We start from the raw sequence: 19,089 nt of genomic DNA, 5'->3' as shown, positions 1-19,089 counted from the left end.
TCCCTATGGAGATCGCCCATGCTCTTGTCCCTTTAAATGCTGAACGTCAAGCAAGGAAGCAGCACGTATTGTTTATCAAGTATTTGGTATGACTGCCAGGGTTTCAACCACTAGCCTCCCAGACTCAGAGCGGACACGCTCACGATTATACCACCCGATACGTAATTACACATTTAGAATGTGATTTGGATGACATTTCCCTGCTTACCTCAACACGAGTATTGCTGAATAGTATGATCAAAACGACTTTCTTTTTTTTTCTCAAAAGAAAGCAATTTTTCTCACAAGAATTAATGTAATAAGTAGGAAATGCATTTCTCATGTAGCAATTTCATGGATTTTATTTCATTTTTATGCCTCGGCTGACGAGTCACCAGTCATTGTTGTCGGGCTGTCCGTCCATACGTACGGTACCTACATATTCTGTCCATTCTAATTTTATCTGTTTTCTCTGCAACTGCTTATCCAATTGACAGAAAATTTTCACCAGAGATCCGACTATTCATATAGAATGTTTTCTGATAACGATGGCATCGTAGGTCATGTGGTTTGGCAACCATGTTGGAAAAAAGGAAAAACGTTGGACCTCTGTATCTCCGAAACCGTTCTGTGGACAAAATTGAAACTTGGCACATGTCAAATACTCCCCATGAAAAAACAAGTTTGATTTTTTTTTTGATGTCATAGGTGGCTTTGTTATGACGTCATGATTGCATACGTCGAATGCTTTATCCGATCAGTATGAAAATTTTTGAGGGTCATCTTGGGCTAAATTGTATGGGGGGGGGGGGGAATTGATGACATCAGTCACGTGGTTTGGCAGTCATATTGTTTTTAAGATAAAAACCTTCAGAAATCTAATTTTCCAAAATGGCTGAACATATTGAGGCGATACTTTACAGGTATGATCGCCTATCCATGAGGAACAAAAAGGTCTCCACCTATGACTTCATAGGTCACATGGTTTGGCAGATATGATTTTTTTTTTGAAGAATAAACCTTTAAAAGTACTCTTCTCCAGAATAGCTTGACAAATAGAGGGAAAACTTCAGCCACATGTTCCCCAAGCCTTGGGAATACCAGGGTGTTCACAAATTAACAGGTCACATGATCTGGCAGCCATGTTGGATTGAACGAAAATCTTTTAAAAAAATTATTTCTCTTGAACCGCTTCATCAATCGGCATGAAACTTCACAATTATGGTGTAGTAGTCATGGGGAATATATGTTTTGAATTTAAACTTGATCAGATGCATGATTTGGCAGCCAGAATTATTTAATGTTTGAAGTAAGACTTTTTAAAAAATCAATGGGAAGTTTTGTCCTTCCCACTCCCGCCGCTCTTGTCTCATGCCGCCCCCCCCCCCCCTTTGCTGTGCGTTGTGTGTTAGCTGTCATATGAGCCTCGGGAAGGTATACAAAAAAATAATAATTTGTGGACACGTTGGGTGTGTGACAAGTTCGAACTGATTCGATTTGGGGGAAGATCCGGATCCGGATACTAAAAATTTTCAGTGATTCTTCACCATTGAGAGATAGAACTAAACTAATACACAGCACGATATCTCAACACGTTGTGGATGGATTCGGACAAAACTTGGTGGACAGGTTGGGTGTGTCGCAAGGACAAATTGATTCGATTTTGGTGAAGATCCGAATCTGGATCTGCACACGATAATTATTTAATTCCTAAAGTGATTCTTCACCATTGAGAGATATGGCCAAAAACGATATAGTACTGTATAGCATGATATTGTAAAAATGTATTGGGCCCGATATGTTCTCCTGGGTCAGGCATTACGGGGCGGAGGTGAGCACTCTACCGAGTGCCCTTCTAGTTATCGATGGTATGCATCACAGTCGGAGGAAAACTTAATAACCCGGCAACATCAACGGCATGTTCACCAGCATCTATTTGATGCATAATATTTAATTTCACTTCTAAGGTGACACTTTTACAATCCCTCTTAGCCAATCTATGGTGCAGTACATTTCTTTCTGTGTGAAGCAAAGTACAGTAGTACTTTTGGCAACTTTGTGATCTCCCAATTTGGTACTTTAGTGATGTATTCTGGGGGTTGTTATCAGTCTTGTAAGTTCTGGAAATGCTCAAATAAAAAGTATGGTTTTTAAAGTGACCTAATTGTGAGTTGAGGCAATGCAAATTGGGTCGTGATATTAATAACGTGATAACATGCAGTAGTTGCGAAATGACATGAAAAGGGGAGACGTAAATCAGGGTATTACTGTAAATGGTAGTGTATAAATGAAACAGATATATAAAAGGAAAAGTCATGAAAGTTTTTCAACAAAATGATGGGGGGGGGGGGTTTATTTCCTGTGCAAGTTGATTCATGATTACTGTAATTCATTAATCTCACAAAAATACTGGATAAAATAATTAGATTTTTTTAAACTAGAAACTGTTTACATCAACTTTGCTTTCTCTCTCAACGAATGCATTTTGTGATATAGAAATTATGTTCCTCGAGGGAGTAAAAGCACAAAGTGATAATTCACAAACATTGTTTTACTTCAATCACATTTCATTGTACCTTTGGCAGGAATAATGTTTTCTTCAACTCAAATTCTATTATCTTCCTCTGGCATTCCATGTTCCAATCCTGGTTGCACCTGGCCGTGCTGCTCGGCACCTGGTTGCGCCTGGCCTTGCTGCTCGGCGCCAGGCTCCGCCTGGCCTTGCTGCTCGGCACCTGGTTGCGCCTGGCCTTGCTGCTCGGCGCCTGGTTGCGCCTGGCCTTGCTGCTCGGCGCCTGGTTGCGCCTGGCCTTGCTGCTCGGCGCCTGGTTGCGCCTGGCCTTGCTGCTCGGCGCCTGGTTGCGCCTGGCCTTGCTGCTCGGCACCTGGTTGCGCCTGGCCTTGCTGCTCGGCGCCTGGTTGCGCCTGGCCTTGCTGCTCGGCACCTGGTTGCGCCTGGCCTTGCTGCTCGGTGCCTGGTTGCGCCTGGCCTTGCTGCTCAGCACCTGGTTGCGCCTGGCCTTGCTGCTTGGCGCCTGGTTGCGCCTGGCCTTGCTGCTCGGCGCCTGGTTGCGCCTGGCCTTGCTGCTCGGCGCCTGGTTGCGCCTGGCCTTGCTGCTCGGCACCTGGTTGCACCTGGCCTTGCTGCTCTGCGCCTGGTTGCATCTGGCCTTGCTGCTCGGCGCCTGGTTGCGCCTGGCCTTGCTGCTCGGCGCCTGGTTGCGCCTGGCCTTGCTGCTCGGCGCCTGGTTGCACCTGGCCTTGCTGCTCTGCGCCTGGTTGCACCTGGCCTTGCTGCTCTGCGCCTGGTTGCACCTGGCCTTGCTGCTCTGCGCCTGGTTGCACCTGGCCTTGTTGCTCGGCACCAGGCTCCACCTGGCCTTGCTGCTCGGCACCAGGTTGCACCTGGCCTTGCTGCTCGGCGCCAGGTTGCACCTGGCCTTGCTGCTCGGCGCCAGGTTGCACCTGCCCTTGCTGCATGAGCCCAAGATTTTGTTGATTCAGTTTTTCTAGCCAGTCATATTCCTGTTTGTTTTGTTCTGGGATGGGCTGAACTTGTTCATGCTGCTCTGATCCAGTTTTCTCTGAATTTCTTTGGTCTTCATTCACAACTTCCATTTTGTCAGTAAGAATTGAATTTTCAGATTTCATTGAAGCATTTTCCTGAAAAATAAAAAATAATGAGTGCATCTGTGTGAAGTGACCAAGGCAAAATAATGACAATAGCCTATTCTTTGTGAAAGGCAATGCTATTTGTTTATGTCGACTCGCAGCAAATGTAACTGGATGGGTGCATGGCTTCAGCTTTCATTCAACACCCTGTCTGTGAAACATAAAGATGGATAAACCGTTTGTGAATCAAGCCTAAACTACCCGGGTCAATGAAAAGAACACTACATCTGAGCAATCTGGCAGGGTGCTACTACTGTACTCTGTTTTAAAAACCTTGACTCATGTTGCTATGAATTGAATGATTACGCAAGCACACTTTGCTTATCAAAAGCCTTCTACTCAATATAAGAGTTACCACAAATGGATCTTAAATCTTTCACATCAATATATAACTAATCAATCATAAAATTATTTACCATTTCTTCATCTCTGTACAGAGAGATAGAACATTCAGTACATCATCCCAAAGAGACAAACACACACAAAAGTTAACATGGAAGCTTCCTCCTGAAGACCTTCGTTTTTAACTCGTTAGCCACACTGATATTGGCCGAGAGAGGGGAGATGAGGTGGGGTCAGGTGGGTGGAGGGATGGGGGGATGTGGGGAGGAATAGCAGACAGTTTCCATGATGAGGCGCAACCACTATATGCTGTTGTACACGGTAGACGTCCTATTATTTGTGCCCTCTTGGACTACCACGTAGTGGAAACACCACTTGTGCGTTACAGCAATGCTTGGGTTTTGACCCAATACTGCCCGGATCGACTTTATGATTTGAAGAGTTGAAGCCATGCTCGTATTCAAATGTATTCAACCATGGTCTCACTGTGCTGACACCACAACCCAGCCTGCACCACAGTGTAGCTCCTCATGGTTTGGGCTTCTCTGATCTCAATTCCTGTCTGCTCACGCATCTCAACCCCCCACGTATGGGGTGCCACTGATATTTTGTCCAGCAGATGTGCATAACAACAAATCCGTGCCCAACTCACGAGTTTTAGAACACTCTTTGCCACTGACTTGGCGGACAGAACCAAACGTGGGAATGTCCCCCCAATGTAAAATAATTCAAACCCTGGTTTTTAAATAATGAATGATGCTCCAGGGCTAATTGCTTCCAGTTAGGATCTGCTTCAGACTGGTATTTTGACAAAGATTGTCACCAACAGCACTAGAATCCAAATTACTTTCCATGAGATGCCTGTTTAAACAGCTGCCTGTAAATGATGGACGGAATTTACTGCATCTTGGGTAGTAGCTTTCAATCACTGAATGGCAACAGCCAGACAAAAGACAATACAAACAAGAAAGTATGCTATAATCTTGAGTGCAAACACACAAAGCAATTTAATTTCAAGAAAGTAACATTTGTATGTTTATATACAGGCAGTGGACAAAAAAAAGAAAAGGAAACACTTGGGTAAATGAGGGAGACAAAGTATATTGAAAGCAACAGCTTCCACCCAGGTGTGGCCCATGTGTTAATGAAGCAAATAACATCCCAACCTGCTTAGGGTCATGTATAAACATGCTGTACAGGCCTGGTTGTCAATAATTATGGCGAGCACGACTGCAAGAGGACACCTCAGTGACTTTGAAAGAGGGGTGATTGTTGGGGCACTTTTGGCAGGAGCTTCAGTGACAAAGACAACTCAACTTGCTGATGTTTTACGAGCAAGGGTGTCAAAAGTCATGCCGGCATGGAACTCCGAGGGAAAGACATCAGCAAAGGGAAACAGTAGGCGGAAGCGCATTCTCCAGGATCGTGATATCTGTGCATCAATTTGAAGTGCAAGGCAAAGCAGGCGAGCAACTGCAGATCAAGTGACTGTAAAAACCTGGGGTGAGAGCAGCCAGTTCCATTTAAAAAAATGGTTTGCCAAGAACCCCACAGAGTGGGATACCATGGTCGGGTTTCAGTGCACAAACTGCTCATCACACCTGGCAATGCATGTTTGCGAGTCCAGTGGTGCAAAGAGCACCAGGAAATGGATTACCAAGCAGTGGAGAAATGTGATATTGTCAGAGGAATCATCCTTCACCATGTTCTTAACAACCGGACGAGTGCATGTTTGGCACCAAACTAAAGAACTCTACAACCCTGACTGCTTGGTTCCAACAGTGAAGAGTTCTGGTGGTTCTGTAATGTTGTGGGGCGCATTTTCCTGGCATGGTTTGGGTGGAGTCATTCCCTTTGAACGCAGGGTCAATGCCAATCACTACCTAATGTTAGAGTGATCATCTTCACCTCATGTTGCATTTCTTTCCTGCTTGGTGGGGGGGGGGTGTCTTCAAGGATAACAATGCCCCCATCCACATGTCTGGTCGCCAAATGGTTTGATGAGCATGACACTGATGCTATCCATATGTCAAGGCCTTCTCAATCACTAGATCTGAACCCAATTGAGCATTTATAGAATATTCTGCAACGATGCCTGAGACAGTTTCCCACCTCCATCAAAATGGTGTGAGTTGATCGACTTTCTCGTGGAAGAATGGTGTCGCATCCTTCTTGCAGAATGCAAGACGCTGGTGGACTCTATGTCATGGCACATACAGGTCATCCCGCACATAGTGGCCCAACACCCTATTAAGTGACTTTACGTTGGTGTTTCCATTTTTTTTGTCCACTACCTGCACAGACCACATACAAAATCAAACATTAACTTACACAACATCTAACTTACCTTTCTCAAAATAGCCTTCGCCTCCTTCTTCCCATCAATTGCCACGATAACACCTAGAGAATATGGTCTTTAAGGATAGCTCAGAGGCAGCAGGTCGCCCCTTGTGTTTTGGGTTTGACTTTAGCTAGAATCGGATCTAACTACAAAATGTCATCCTGTTGCTTCACATGTAGGGTATTGCATCATTGAGTTTTATAAGGGACACTGTCTTGAAAAAGTATCCTGGTTTGTCGATGAAGCTTTTACATAATCAGTAAACTTTTCCTTAGCTTAAATAGGCATGACATGCTTTGCTTTATTAAAAGTTTATTGAACGTAAAGTTTACCGAGTGTGGGTAACGTGAACCCGTCCTTACCCGCTTTGAAAGCTACCCTGATGTAGATTACCTGAATGCTTCGCAATATCGTTATTTCCTTCTCATATTGACTCTTCATCTCATTCATTTTCTCAATGCAGTGGAAGCTGAAATAACAAATAGATATGCAGGACGTTCATCTCAACAGATATATGTTCAGGTATTATGTTTTTATTTCCCAAAATACTAGCATTTTAAGTCTCACAATTTTCTGACTTGATTCTTTTGGTGGATTAAGCTGGCTGTCTTGACTGAAGAGTAATTTTTTCTAAATTCCTTCCCAGGTATAACACGATGCCAATGAACATTTCTAATCTAATTATGTTTTTTTGTGATACATTCTTTCTCGTAAGCTTTCATAGTCAATGTTTGTCACGATAACTTACCAAAATGATGTTGAGAGTGTGGTGACGTGGCTGTAACAAGGTACTTAAATTATATCTAGCATTGAAGTCGAGTTCTCCTGGAAGAAGTAGTCATCCATCTTTAAATGGAGCTCTAAATACAAGTGTATACAGCAATGAATTTTTTTTGGCATACAAGGTCGAGGCTCATGGAGGAGCTAGAACACAAAACGGATTAGGGCATAACACAACAAAAGGAAAAGTGGAAGGAGAATGGGGGGGCACATGCACACCAACAGCATGGTTGAGGGACAAAATAGATTGGATGCGGAGAACACATGGAGAAATAAGGGGTATGTGGAAGAATGAGGGGTAGGGAAGGACGCATGCGGTGAACAAGATGGATACAGAAGCAAATTCTCAGGAAGGAAAAACTGGAAGTTCGGAAAGAGGTGTGGGTTCTGGGAGGGTTAACTTCAACAGAAAAGCCAAACTATCTTGCCTCTCATACGCCATTCGGTTCACCAGTGAAGTTTCATTCTTCTTAATGACTTCTAATTTCTCCTCGCACTCCATTTTCATAATCTCCAAGTTTTCTGCATTAAAAAAAAATTAAAAAGGAAACCAATGGTTACATTCAGTAAGGGACCATGGATGTACTTACTTTGATTTGATTTGTTATGCCATTCTCCTTGATAGGAGAGAGTTGCTGCAGCAGCTTTCTCATGACAAGGAATATGTGGTGTGGCCATTCACTTCCCATTGGAAATCAAGTCAGTAATTTGGGATTTATCCAAGAGATTTTGAAATCATCCTCATCACCTTCATCCCATGAAAAACATTTCGAGAATCGTCTCTCCATAATGGCCGAGTCTGATCTGATCTGTCCCATTACATTGAACATAATTTTGGAGCCATTATGGAGTTTTTCTTGCAAAGCAAACCTGGCAATGTCCATGATATCCTCTTCCAGGTTAAGGAAGGAATTTTGAATTTGGCCAGGGTACCAACACACGATGGGTGTCTTTTAAAAAGCACCGTGAGATATTTAGCATCCTTACCTACTTTGACTTGTCCATCCCGTGCTGATAAGCACATTGGGCCATCCATTGTGGCCAAAATTGTCTTATCGCTTGCCTGATATTATACATCTTCCTACACCACCCCATTAGATCTAGATCTTATTTGACCGAATGTTTCCATGAGTGGCGTGGTCTTCCTCCGTGTTTTTTTTTCCATTTTCCGGTGTCCATAACTGTTTGTTTCTAAATTATTGAATGGTCCATCTTGAACGGAGTCCAGTCCAATGGACACGGTGTCCACATATTGCAACACTGATTGGTTTGGTGTTTGTTCTTTGGAACACTCCAGTATTTCTAATTCTATCCAGATATTTTGTGCAGGCAACCTTAATGAAAGCCATTCAATGTTCTTGTCACTTCTGTCAGTTGCCAAGCATTTTTTTGCTTCCATATTAAAGCATTGACAGTACAACAGATTTCTACATAAGCCTGGTGTTGGCTAAGTGGTTAGCGTGTCTGGCTTGGGATGTTAAGGTCCTGATTTCAAGCCCCTTTTTTTTCTTTGATTAACACCAGATGGGGTTGACTTAGGCTGTCATCCTTCTGAGGTCAGTAGAATGAGTACCAGTGTACTGGTAGGGGAGCACAGCATCAGCAGCATAGTCACACCCACAGCCATTGATGCCACCCACAGCCGTGTGCTGCATATGAAGGAGGAGAAGGAGATTTCTACATTCTAATTTGAATCCTCAGATTGATGTCCTTGTCCCATATTTTATTGAGATTTCCAAAAGTGCTTCCAGGTTTTCCAATTGATCGATTTCTTTATTTTTCAATTGTTCAATCGCTGTTGATTAAGTTACCCAAGTAAGTGAATGAATCGACATTATCAATAAGATTTTGCTGCAGATTGATCCTTTATGGTGTTGGATGACCGTTTTCATCAATTTTTGTTTGATCAGACTTAATGATCAGACAATGGTGTTTTGCTTCAGTGGCAAATTTGTCATTTGCTACATCATGTAATCGGTCTCCGTGAGAAGAGATACATAACACTGAACAACAAATTTCAAAAAATTTTTTTTACTGGAGATGTGTAAAGTGATTAAGACTAATTTGGATACGCTGATTTCAAAAATCATAACCGTTTTGCTGTATCACGTCAGGATTTTCAGGAACAGAAATATTCCCATTGCCTAGAAGTCAGGATTTCAATGAAATTTACATATGTCTTTAACATGTCTATTTCGTACAATTGTTGTTAACTTGTGTTATATTTCTTTCTTTCAGATAAAGATGAGTAGGCGTTCCTGTACCAATCAGCCTGACAACTTCTGTTATGTCTGTGGTCGGTATACCAAAAAAGATCAACAGCGAAGTATATCTACAGCAGTGAAAATGAATGCCGCCTACTTTCACTACTTCGGGTGTAAGGTGGGGGACCAAGAACAGAGCTGGGCACCACACATCTGCTGCACAAGCTGTCACACAACCTTGACTCAGTGGTTGGTGGGCAAGCGCGCGAGCATGCCATTTGCGGTGCCCATGATATGGCGTGAGCCGCAGAATCATCATGATGATTGTTATTTCTGCTGCACAAGCATCGCCGGCTTCAACAAGAAGAATAAAGGTCACATCAAGTACGCTGACTGCGTCTCTGCTCGTAAACCTGTGCCTCATGATGACGAGAACCCCGTTCCAACACCTCCAGCTGATCAGAACATAGCTGTAAGCAGTGGTGAAGAGGATGGTGATGATGAACCTTTTGAACCCGACACTCAAGAATCACACCTTCTGAACCAGGGAGACTTAAATGATCTTGTAAGAGATCTCTCGCTGTCAAAGGCGAAGGCAGAGCTGCTTGGATCAAGGCTGCAGCAGTGGAATCTACTTGAACCTAACACCAAGATATCCTTGTTCAGAGCACGTCACAGAGACATGGCTGAGTTCTTTGAGATGGAAGACACGATGACATTCTGCAGTGACATCAACGGTCTGTTGAAAGAACTTGGGTGTGATCACGATCCTGCAGACTGGCGCCTCTTCATCGACTCGGGGAAGAACAGCTTGAAGGCTGTTTTGCTCCACAATGGCAACGAGAAACCATCAGTCCCACTGGCTCACGCGTTCGGCATGACAGAGACCTATGAGACTATGCGGCAGCTGCTTGATTCCATCAAGTACAATGACTTCAACTGGCACATCTGCGGAGACTTGAAAGTGGTGGCGCTGTTGTTAGGGCTGCAGTCAGGCTACACGAAATACATGTACTTCCTTTGTCTCTGGGATAGCAGAGACGACAAGAATCACTGGACGAAGAAAGATTGGGAAGAGCGAAAAGAGCATGTACCTGGTCGACACAACGTGAAGCATGTCGCCCTTGTCGACCCAGCCAAGGTTTTCCTTCCACCACTCCACATAAAGCTCGGCTTGATGAAAAGTTTTGTATGGGAAATGGATCTGAATGGGCGTGGGTTTTTATACCTCAAGGAAAAGTTTGGCAACACCTTGTCGGAGGCCAAGATCAAGGCTGGTGTCTTTGTTGGACCGCAAATCCGACAGATTATGAAGGACGAAACTTTTCCGACAACTCTAAACCCCAAAGAGCTGGCAGCGTGGAGGAGCTTCAAAGCTGTGACGGACAACTTCTTGGGGAACGAGCGTGCGGACAACTATGAAGAAATAGTGCAGCAGCTGCTGGAGTCCTTCAGGAAACTTGGCTCCAGGATGTCCCTGAAAATCCATTTCCTACACCAGCACCTGAACTTCTTCCCTGACAACTTGGGAGCAGTCTCGGACGAGCACGGCGAGCGATTCCACCAAGAGATTTCACTCATGGAGACGCGTTACCAAGGGCGGCACAACCCGAACATGATGGGCGATTTCTGCTGGTTCCTGCATCGTGAAACTGACACAGAGCAGCACAAACGCAAAGCCAAATGCCTAAAGCATTTTTAATTACATTCTAGTGGAGTTTTTCTGTAATTTCTATAATTTTGAAGCATTCATGATGAAATAAATGAATAAATGAATTTTTGTAAATTTCATTGAAATCCTGACTTCTAGGCAATGGGAATATTTCTGTTACTGAAAATCCTGACGTGATACAGCAAAACGGTTATGATTTTTGAAATCAGCGTACCCAAATTAGTCTAAATCACTTTACACATCTCCAGTAAAAAAAAAATTTTGTTCAGTGTAATCAGCAATAAATTCAATGCCTGCCATACTGTTTTCTTCTGTCTCTGGAACACCAAATTCTGCATTTCGATCCACTGCACATTTCATGATAAGATCATAAAAAACAATATTTGGGAAAAGTGTCATGATAAAAGTTCAGTTTGTCCAGCGGGCTTACAGGACAGCCGAGCTTGAGGGACGCACACTCGCCTCTAAGCTCTCTTGCCTGGGTTTGAATCACGTCCCAGCTATGAACTGTCATCCTGGTGTTTCACAGGTAGAGTGATTCATTCATATGTGTGCCATCCTTCAAATGGACGTTAAACAGGTGTCCTGTCTGCTAGCAATAGTTGGTGGACGTTAAAGATGTCACGGTGTTCTTCGTGAAGAGTCAGCCAGCTATCGTCGGCACCATGAACAAATTCCTGCCCTAACCAACAGAGGGCATTGCATCAGTCAATGATGCTACCCCGCAGCCTTGTGTTGTATATGAACGAAGAAGGCTGTATGGTGCTTGGTAACGTCCATAAGCAAGTACTAGTACACAGAATTGCCGCCTCAACGTCCCATACATAAGAAGATCTAATCAAACCCGACATATCCACATAATATGATCTATGTAAAAAAAAAAATGGGGCAATTTAAATTTCCTTTCCCCTATTTCCCCCCTTTTTTTTCCTTGCCTAACGTACTTTCTGTCAATTTCACCAATAAGCAACATCTTGATGTCCCACGACACAGCAAAAAACATAATCTGAATATATATATATATATATATATATATATATATATATATATATATATATATATATATATATATATATATATATATATATATATATATATAGTCTATTTTATTTTCATTTGCACCATTTTTTTTAATTTCAGAATGTCGGGATGTCAACTTACCCTGAATTCTGTCGATGTACGACTCCTTAATGTGAAGGTGGTTGGTAAAGTTAGACTGCGGAGGAAAAAAATGTTTATTAATAACAGTACTTAGTTTCTCACATATTTACTTCAATGGTCATTGTCATGCTACTTTTGCTAGAAGGAAATTTCAATAAACCAACAGAATACAGGTGCATAGAAAAATCAAGTGATGAGGCACAAGTACGTGTCGGCATCCAATGAAGTTGTAGGTTTCACTGGTTCCTGATAAATCAAAGTATTTCTCCAACACTGCATCTCATCCTGTCCCACATCTGTTGATAGTGCCTCGGAATCATCAAATGACAAGGTGAAACCTGGGAGTATATCAGATTATTTATACAGCAGCACCTTTTAGACATTCTGAAAATTCATCACAGAACCAGAGGATCTAATTTTTCTTTACTACAGTGACTTGTTAATAATAAGAATTATATATATATATATATATATATATATATATATATATATATATATATATATATATATATATATATATATATATATATTGGAGTGTATGTATGTATGTATGTGTATCCGCTTTTCATCCATTCGTTGAACAGCTGACATGCCGTTACCCATATTGGACCCTGAAATGCTTGAGCCAGAGGACCCAGAACACCCAAAAGACCCAGAGGAGCTAAAAGACCACGAGGACCCAATTACCTGGAACCCAAATACCAAAAGGACCCAAAATACGCAACTGGCTCAAAAAAGACCCAACAGGATTATCTGGGACCTATAAAAATTCTGCATCATTTAAAATGTGACTTCAGGTCCCTCACCCCCTCCTCCCCCCCCCAACCCCACACACACACAATCCCAAATCCTCAACCCCCTCCCAACTCTGTCCTCTCTCTGCCCCCCTCCCCCGACCACCACACCCAAACTCTGTGCTCCCGTTCCCTTTTCTTCAAATCCTCAAACCCCTCCCAATCCAATGTCCTCAACTCCCCCAACCCCCCAAAAAAGCATCAAACCCCTCGAGCACAACTTTGTCCTCTGCCCTCCCTCCCCCAAGCCAACTTTGTCATCCCCTCCCCCTTTTATTCTTCAAGTCCTCAACTGCCCCAAACCCCAAGTACTCAACCCCCCTTCCAATCCCAAGTCTTCAATCCCCCCACCCCCCCCTTTCCCAATGTCTCAATCTCCCTCTTCCAATGTGACACAAATATACCCAGGGAACTTTGGCGCATGAGAAGGCCATTCGGCCTATCATGCCTATGCTGTTCCTGTCGCCATTTGTTCAGGACAATGTTAAAAGTAAATCTGTATTATGAAAGGAGCCGTGTCTGTCTGTCTGTTTGTTTGTCGTGTTATAACTTCAGAACGGATTAACGGATTTCAATAAGTCCAACTACGATGGATTCAGGGAACTCCTGGGAAGGTTTGTGATGAAAAAAGATTTATTCTTTCTTTTTAAGGGTACATGAACACACGTGGCAAAACTGCAAACGCCAACTTGCGACGCTGATTATCCCCGCAAGCCCAGGAATCCTTTTTCTTCTTGCCCTATTGATTAGCCATTACAGCAAAGATTGGTATTCCCGTCAGTGAAGCGACGGGTCTCATATTCTCGTAAAGATGGAACGTTAAATTCACAATCACTTCCCCCCTTTCTTCCCTTATCCTTACTATAATTCACGGACCGGTGTTTGTGTGTTTGTTTGTCGTGCTACTCCTCCTTCAGTTGTGGGCCAATTACATCCAGACTTGGATCCGCATAACACCAATTAATGTATAGGGATGTTTTTATTTTTGCCGGTGGTCTTGGGTGGGGAGGAGGGAGGGATGCAAATTCTCGATGTAAATGTGTGTCGTGTAGCGCCGCCTCCAGGTGCTAGAGGGTATTACAAGTCCCCACCATTTACAGTTAAGTATTCCGATCCCTGTGTTTTCCATTACAGTGAGGTGTTTTGAATTATAAGCAGTAGGTATGTTTTTGCTTCCTGCATATAACTTCATGGGTTATGTTTTTTTTATTTTTTATTTCTTGCCAACACAGAGCTGTGAGTTGCCTTTGCACCACCCAAATAAAGGTATGCATCAGAAGAACATGTTGCATACTTGGAACAAGATTGCCCATTGGATGGGTCCTCTGCGAGTAATAATAGATACTTTATTGTCATTGACAATGATTATATATATATATATATATATATATATATATATATATATATATATATATATATATATATATATATATGTGTGGAGAAGAAGCCTGGTGTTGGCGCAGTGGTTAGGGCAGCAGCTTGGGATCCAAAAGGTCCCGAGTTCAAGCCCCGTTGGGCCACTGAATTAATACACCAGGGGGTTGACTCAGCCTGTCATCCTTCCGAGGTCGGCGAAATGAGTACCAGTATACTGGGCCGGTGTATACCCCAGTTAAAATAGGTGTACCATATCCCTGTGTCGTAAGAGGCGACCAGGATTGCGTCAGGAAGGGCATCCGGCGTAAAACATGTGCCAAATCACTATGCGGATCATACGATGATCCGCTGTGGCGACCCCGAATGGGAGCAGCCGAAAGAAGAAGAAGAAGATATATATGTGTGGAGTGCGATGAGCACCCCCCCTAATCACCATTAGACATAGTTGGCACATGGCAAGTAATCCACATGGGGAATAAGTGTGATTATTTATTTATTTATGATATCATCGGTGCCTTCATTATGATGTCGTGATTGCATGTTATGTAGAACACTACATCTGCTCAGTATGAAAATGTTTGTGGGTCATCTAGGGGTAAATTGGTCCACAGAAGAAAAAAAAATGACATCATCGGTCATGTGGTTCGGCAGTCATATTGTTTTTTTTTTTTAAAAACCTTCAAAAATCTTATTCTCTGAAACTGCTGAACAGATCGAGGCGAAACTTTACACGTATGACCGCCTATTCACGAGGAACAAAACGTTCACACCTATGATGTCAGAGGTCAAATGGTTTGGCAGCCATATTAGGTTTACCCTAAAACCTATAAAGAAAATCTTCTTCACGAGAATGGCTAGACATATCCAGAGGAAACTTCACACAAGTGTTTCGCAAGCCCTGGGGATACAGGGTGTTCATGAATCACTGATAGGTCACATGGTCTGGCAGCCATGTTAGGTTGAGCAAAAATCTTTCAAAAATTATTTCTTGAATAGCTTCATCGATCGATGTGAAACTTCACAATTATGATCGAATAATGATGGGAATATATATATATATATATATATTTTTAATTTCAACCTGATTGGACGCGTGGTCTGGCAGCCAAAATTATTTCTTTTTTTGAATCTGTGTTCTTTTTGATATATACATATGAGGCGCCGCGAGGAGGAGTGATGTAAGGGACACATCGGCCATTTTGGAGTTAATGCCATATAGCACTATTTTAACCCTTCCCCTATCATCCGAGCCTATCATCATCATATCATTAAAAAATGTCACTTACATCACTCCTCCTCACGGGGCCTGATATATTTATTTGTTTATTTATTTAATTTTTTTTTTGATGAGGCTCACTTGGCTGTGCCTGCATGGGCTTGAGAGGAGAGGAGTAGCAACTAAAAATGCAAATTCTATCCAAGTTCCTCCTGATGACTTCGTCTTTGTTTTTGCTTGTTTGGGTTCCTTCTGATTACTCCAAAAACATCCATGTGGTCAAGACATGCCACCTTGTGATTTAAATGTCTTTGGATCACTCAAAGAATATGTGGATGGTATTAAGTTTACAAATGATGAAGATATCACAGTACATGTCCTGCAATGGATGTGTACGAGTACCTATCCCAAGGATTTCTCGGCATATGATGTGACCAAGGCACTACCACGTTGATGGGACGAGCGTGGACATCTCACAGCAGAATAGCTGGAGAATCAGTGATGCTTCATCAACTTTCCTGTATCTCTTATTTTATAGAATAAAAATCGACACCAACCCGAATTACCCTCGTTATTTAACGTGCAGCCTCATACCTTCACCCGTTCACACTGAAGCAGTGCTCCTTCGATGTATCTCAGCATGTCCTCTGGCGTTAGCTGGTCCGACAAGCCATTGACATTTGTTAGATTCAGCACAGACACTTTTGTTGTCTTATTTAATAATTTTCCTATACAGTGATCCGAGGCTCATGGGGGAGTTTATGTGTACAGTACATCACGTGTTCAAGCCAGGGCCATTTGGAAACATATTTTCCATTGATTACAAGGACATTAATAGCCAAACGATAAATTAATACATATCATGAGCTTTGAAATAGGAATATCTAGCATCATGAGCGATGTGCTCAGAAAAGAATATCAAACCAAACATACAGGACAAGTCAAATTTGTTTTTGAGTGTACATATCAAACGTATTTCCTCCCCAGGTCGAAAAACCAGTAAAGACCAGTAGCTTACTGGTCAACTGGTACCAGTTGAAAACCAGTAGCCAACTGGTACCAGTAAAGCCAGTTGGTTTCTTACTGGTTTTAATATGGGAATTGGAATAGAGTGATATATTACCAGTTGAAATACAATTGTATTTAATAACTGGTATCAACTGGGACCAGTACATTGTAACTGGTATCAACTGGGAGACCAGTACATTGCAACTGGTATCAACTGGGACCAGTAAGACTTTAACTGGTACAAATATGAGCTACTGGTTTTTTCAACTGGGAAATTGGAATTCTGACTGAATTTAACTGGTACCAGTTGAAACCAATAGAGACCAGTTAAAGACCAATTAGAACCAATACAGACCACTTGAAAATGTGTACAGGTTTAAACTGGTTTTTCGACCTGGGTCAACCAGAAAGTGTACTTAAAATAGATTTCTGATAACATTGGGGACTGGCAGGATGGCCTAGAGATATGCACACTGACCTCTAGCTTGTCTAACCTGGGTTTGAATCCCGACCCAGCTATAAACTGTCAGCCTGATGTTTCAAGGGCAGGGTGATTCATCAGTGTGTGTGCCGTCCCTCAGAAGGACGTTAAACTGGGAGTCCCGTCTACCGACATTAGTTGATAGACATCAAAGATACCTCCATGTCTTTTGCGGAGAGTACTTGACCTATTGCTGGTACTGTGGCCAAATTCTAAATTCTGCCCTAATTCCCTGCGTCGGAGTGGAAACACAACCAGGATTGTGCTTCCTCGCCATTGAAACTGCCACAGTAGCCTTACATGCCTGGCAGCGGAAGAGGGGAACCAGACCAAACAAGAGATAACATTGATTCCCATCATGCATATGATTCATAACTCACAATGTTTTTCTCCTGCAGATGAATAGATGAAGCCAAACTGCTTTTATTTATTTTGTTTCGTGAAGCCAAACTACATAAACCACCCATCCAATGCTCTGGAAAATCCTCTTTTCCTTTTGCAGATGACTTCACATTGTTGTATAGTGCACCCCCTCCAACTGCTATGCAGACCGCAGCTGCGTCATTCTGCTGATTTGATCTTGATTAAATGCTGGTCTGCTGGAACACATCCTGGAAAATCTCACCGTCTCACCCTTTCGCTCCAGAAGGATCATCAAACAAACCCACCTGTCTATTTCTCTCATGAGCTACTGGAAGAGATTCAGTCTCTTGAACTTCTCGGCCTCACCATCCACCATGAGATCTCCTGGACCTATCAGATTACAAAACTAGGCTCCCAAAGCCGAGCGCAGACTGGCATCCTCTGTTTATCCACATCTTTCCTTGGATCACATCTGTCTCTCCTGATTTCTGTAGAATCTAAAGCTCTGTATACATCCTTTTGTAGACCATACACCGTTTTGCTCTCAACAGTATTGCAATCTCCCAGGTGAGTGGTCTCTTCTGTTTTTTTTTTTTAATTGCCTATTCTCTGATATACACTGATCTCTCAGTTGTCTGACCCTCTCTTGAAATTCAAGGATGCACGTGTTCTTCGAGTCATCCCCTCTTGGTTAAACTTCCAAAATCCAGGCTGACTGCACACCTTAACATCTTCCCCTGTTCTCCTGTCAAGAGGCCATTCTTTCCTACTTCAGGACTTCAAGCAGGCAGTGTGTGCTACTACTTACTGTCATCACTCATCCTTCCCTATAATCTTTATTTCCCCCAATTACCCTTCCTAACTTAACCCTCTTACTTGCTGGTTTCAGTGTTTTCTGTCTCTGTCTCGCTCTCTTTTTTTCCCTGTTCATTCACCCCTTTGTTTATTGTGCCCAATTGTTTCCCCACTACCTCATTGTCAGTTCAAGCTTGCTCTTCTGCCATGAGCTTCAAGCAGAATTGCATGAAATTGTTACTTATTGAAGTGGTGTGAGAGAGAGAGAGAGAGAGAGAGAGAGAGAGAGAGAGAGAGAGAGAGAGAGAGAGAGAGAGAGAGAGAGAGAGAGAGAGAGAGAGAGAGAGAGAGAGAGAGAGAGAGAGAGAGAGAGAGAGAGAGAGAAGAGATGTAAATGAAAAGCAATGCAGACAGACAGACATCGTCATTTTATCTATGTTAAAGGGCAAAAACCGACAAAGATGCAGCTTTTGGCAAAGTATCTAACCTTGGCATCCTTCTGTCAGTTGCTAAACATTACCTTTGTATCTTGGGTTTTCATGTTGAAGAATTTGATGATCCGAGCCAGTTGCCTTTCCATGGAAATTTGCCTGTTCGTGATGTGCCTCTTCAGCACTTCCATCATATCAGCTTTGACGTTAAACGACTCGACCTTCTTTAACAAACGCCAATAGGCTGTACATGTAATCAGCAGGATAAATGTGACCACAACCAGTGCTGGGGACACATTGCAAAAGCCGATTCCACGGTGTGCCATCACTGCAGTCTCCAGTATGCACAACTGTGTACAGCACCTGCAAAGCAAAGAAAATATCTTGAACTAGAAGGGCACTCGGTAGAGCGTGTACCTCCGCCACGTCATGCCTGATCCATGAGAACATATCGGGCCCAATATATTTTTGAA

General features: G+C 42.8%; 1 protein-coding gene across 5 annotated transcripts in view; it reads right to left on the bottom strand.

Moving 5' to 3' along the window:
- LOC147015130 (uncharacterized) overlaps positions 1-19,089 on the bottom strand; it is a 39,039-nt gene that overhangs the window by 11,215 nt on the left and 8,735 nt on the right. Inside the window, exons 2-8 of one of the 5 annotated variants that reach the window (XM_085849603.1) lie at positions 18,706-18,979; positions 16,133-16,195; positions 12,152-12,206; positions 7,543-7,636; positions 6,728-6,803; positions 2,985-3,642; positions 2,556-2,924 (exon numbers count right to left, since the gene is read on the bottom strand). In XM_085849603.1, coding sequence (XP_085705729.1) covers positions 2,584-2,924; positions 2,985-3,642; positions 6,728-6,803; positions 7,543-7,636; positions 12,152-12,206; positions 16,133-16,195; positions 18,706-18,942 — 1,524 coding nt within the window. In that variant the 5' untranslated portion in view covers positions 18,943-18,979 and the 3' untranslated portion in view covers positions 2,556-2,583. Of the gene's footprint in view, positions 1-2,555; positions 3,643-6,727; positions 6,804-7,542; positions 7,637-12,151; positions 12,207-16,132; positions 16,196-18,705; positions 18,980-19,089 lie in introns of all 5 variants that reach the window. The other 4 variants (XM_085849602.1, XM_085849604.1, XM_085849605.1 and 1 more) reach the window with 4 other exon arrangements.

The sequence above is a fragment of the Eptatretus burgeri genome, chromosome 12 (genome assembly GCF_056783735.1).
Source record: "Eptatretus burgeri isolate ZD-2024b chromosome 12, Ebu_testis_v1, whole genome shotgun sequence".
NCBI classification, from domain to species: Eukaryota; Metazoa; Chordata; class Myxini; order Myxiniformes; family Myxinidae; genus Eptatretus; species Eptatretus burgeri.
This window is presented reverse-complemented; position numbering and strand designations above follow the sequence as displayed.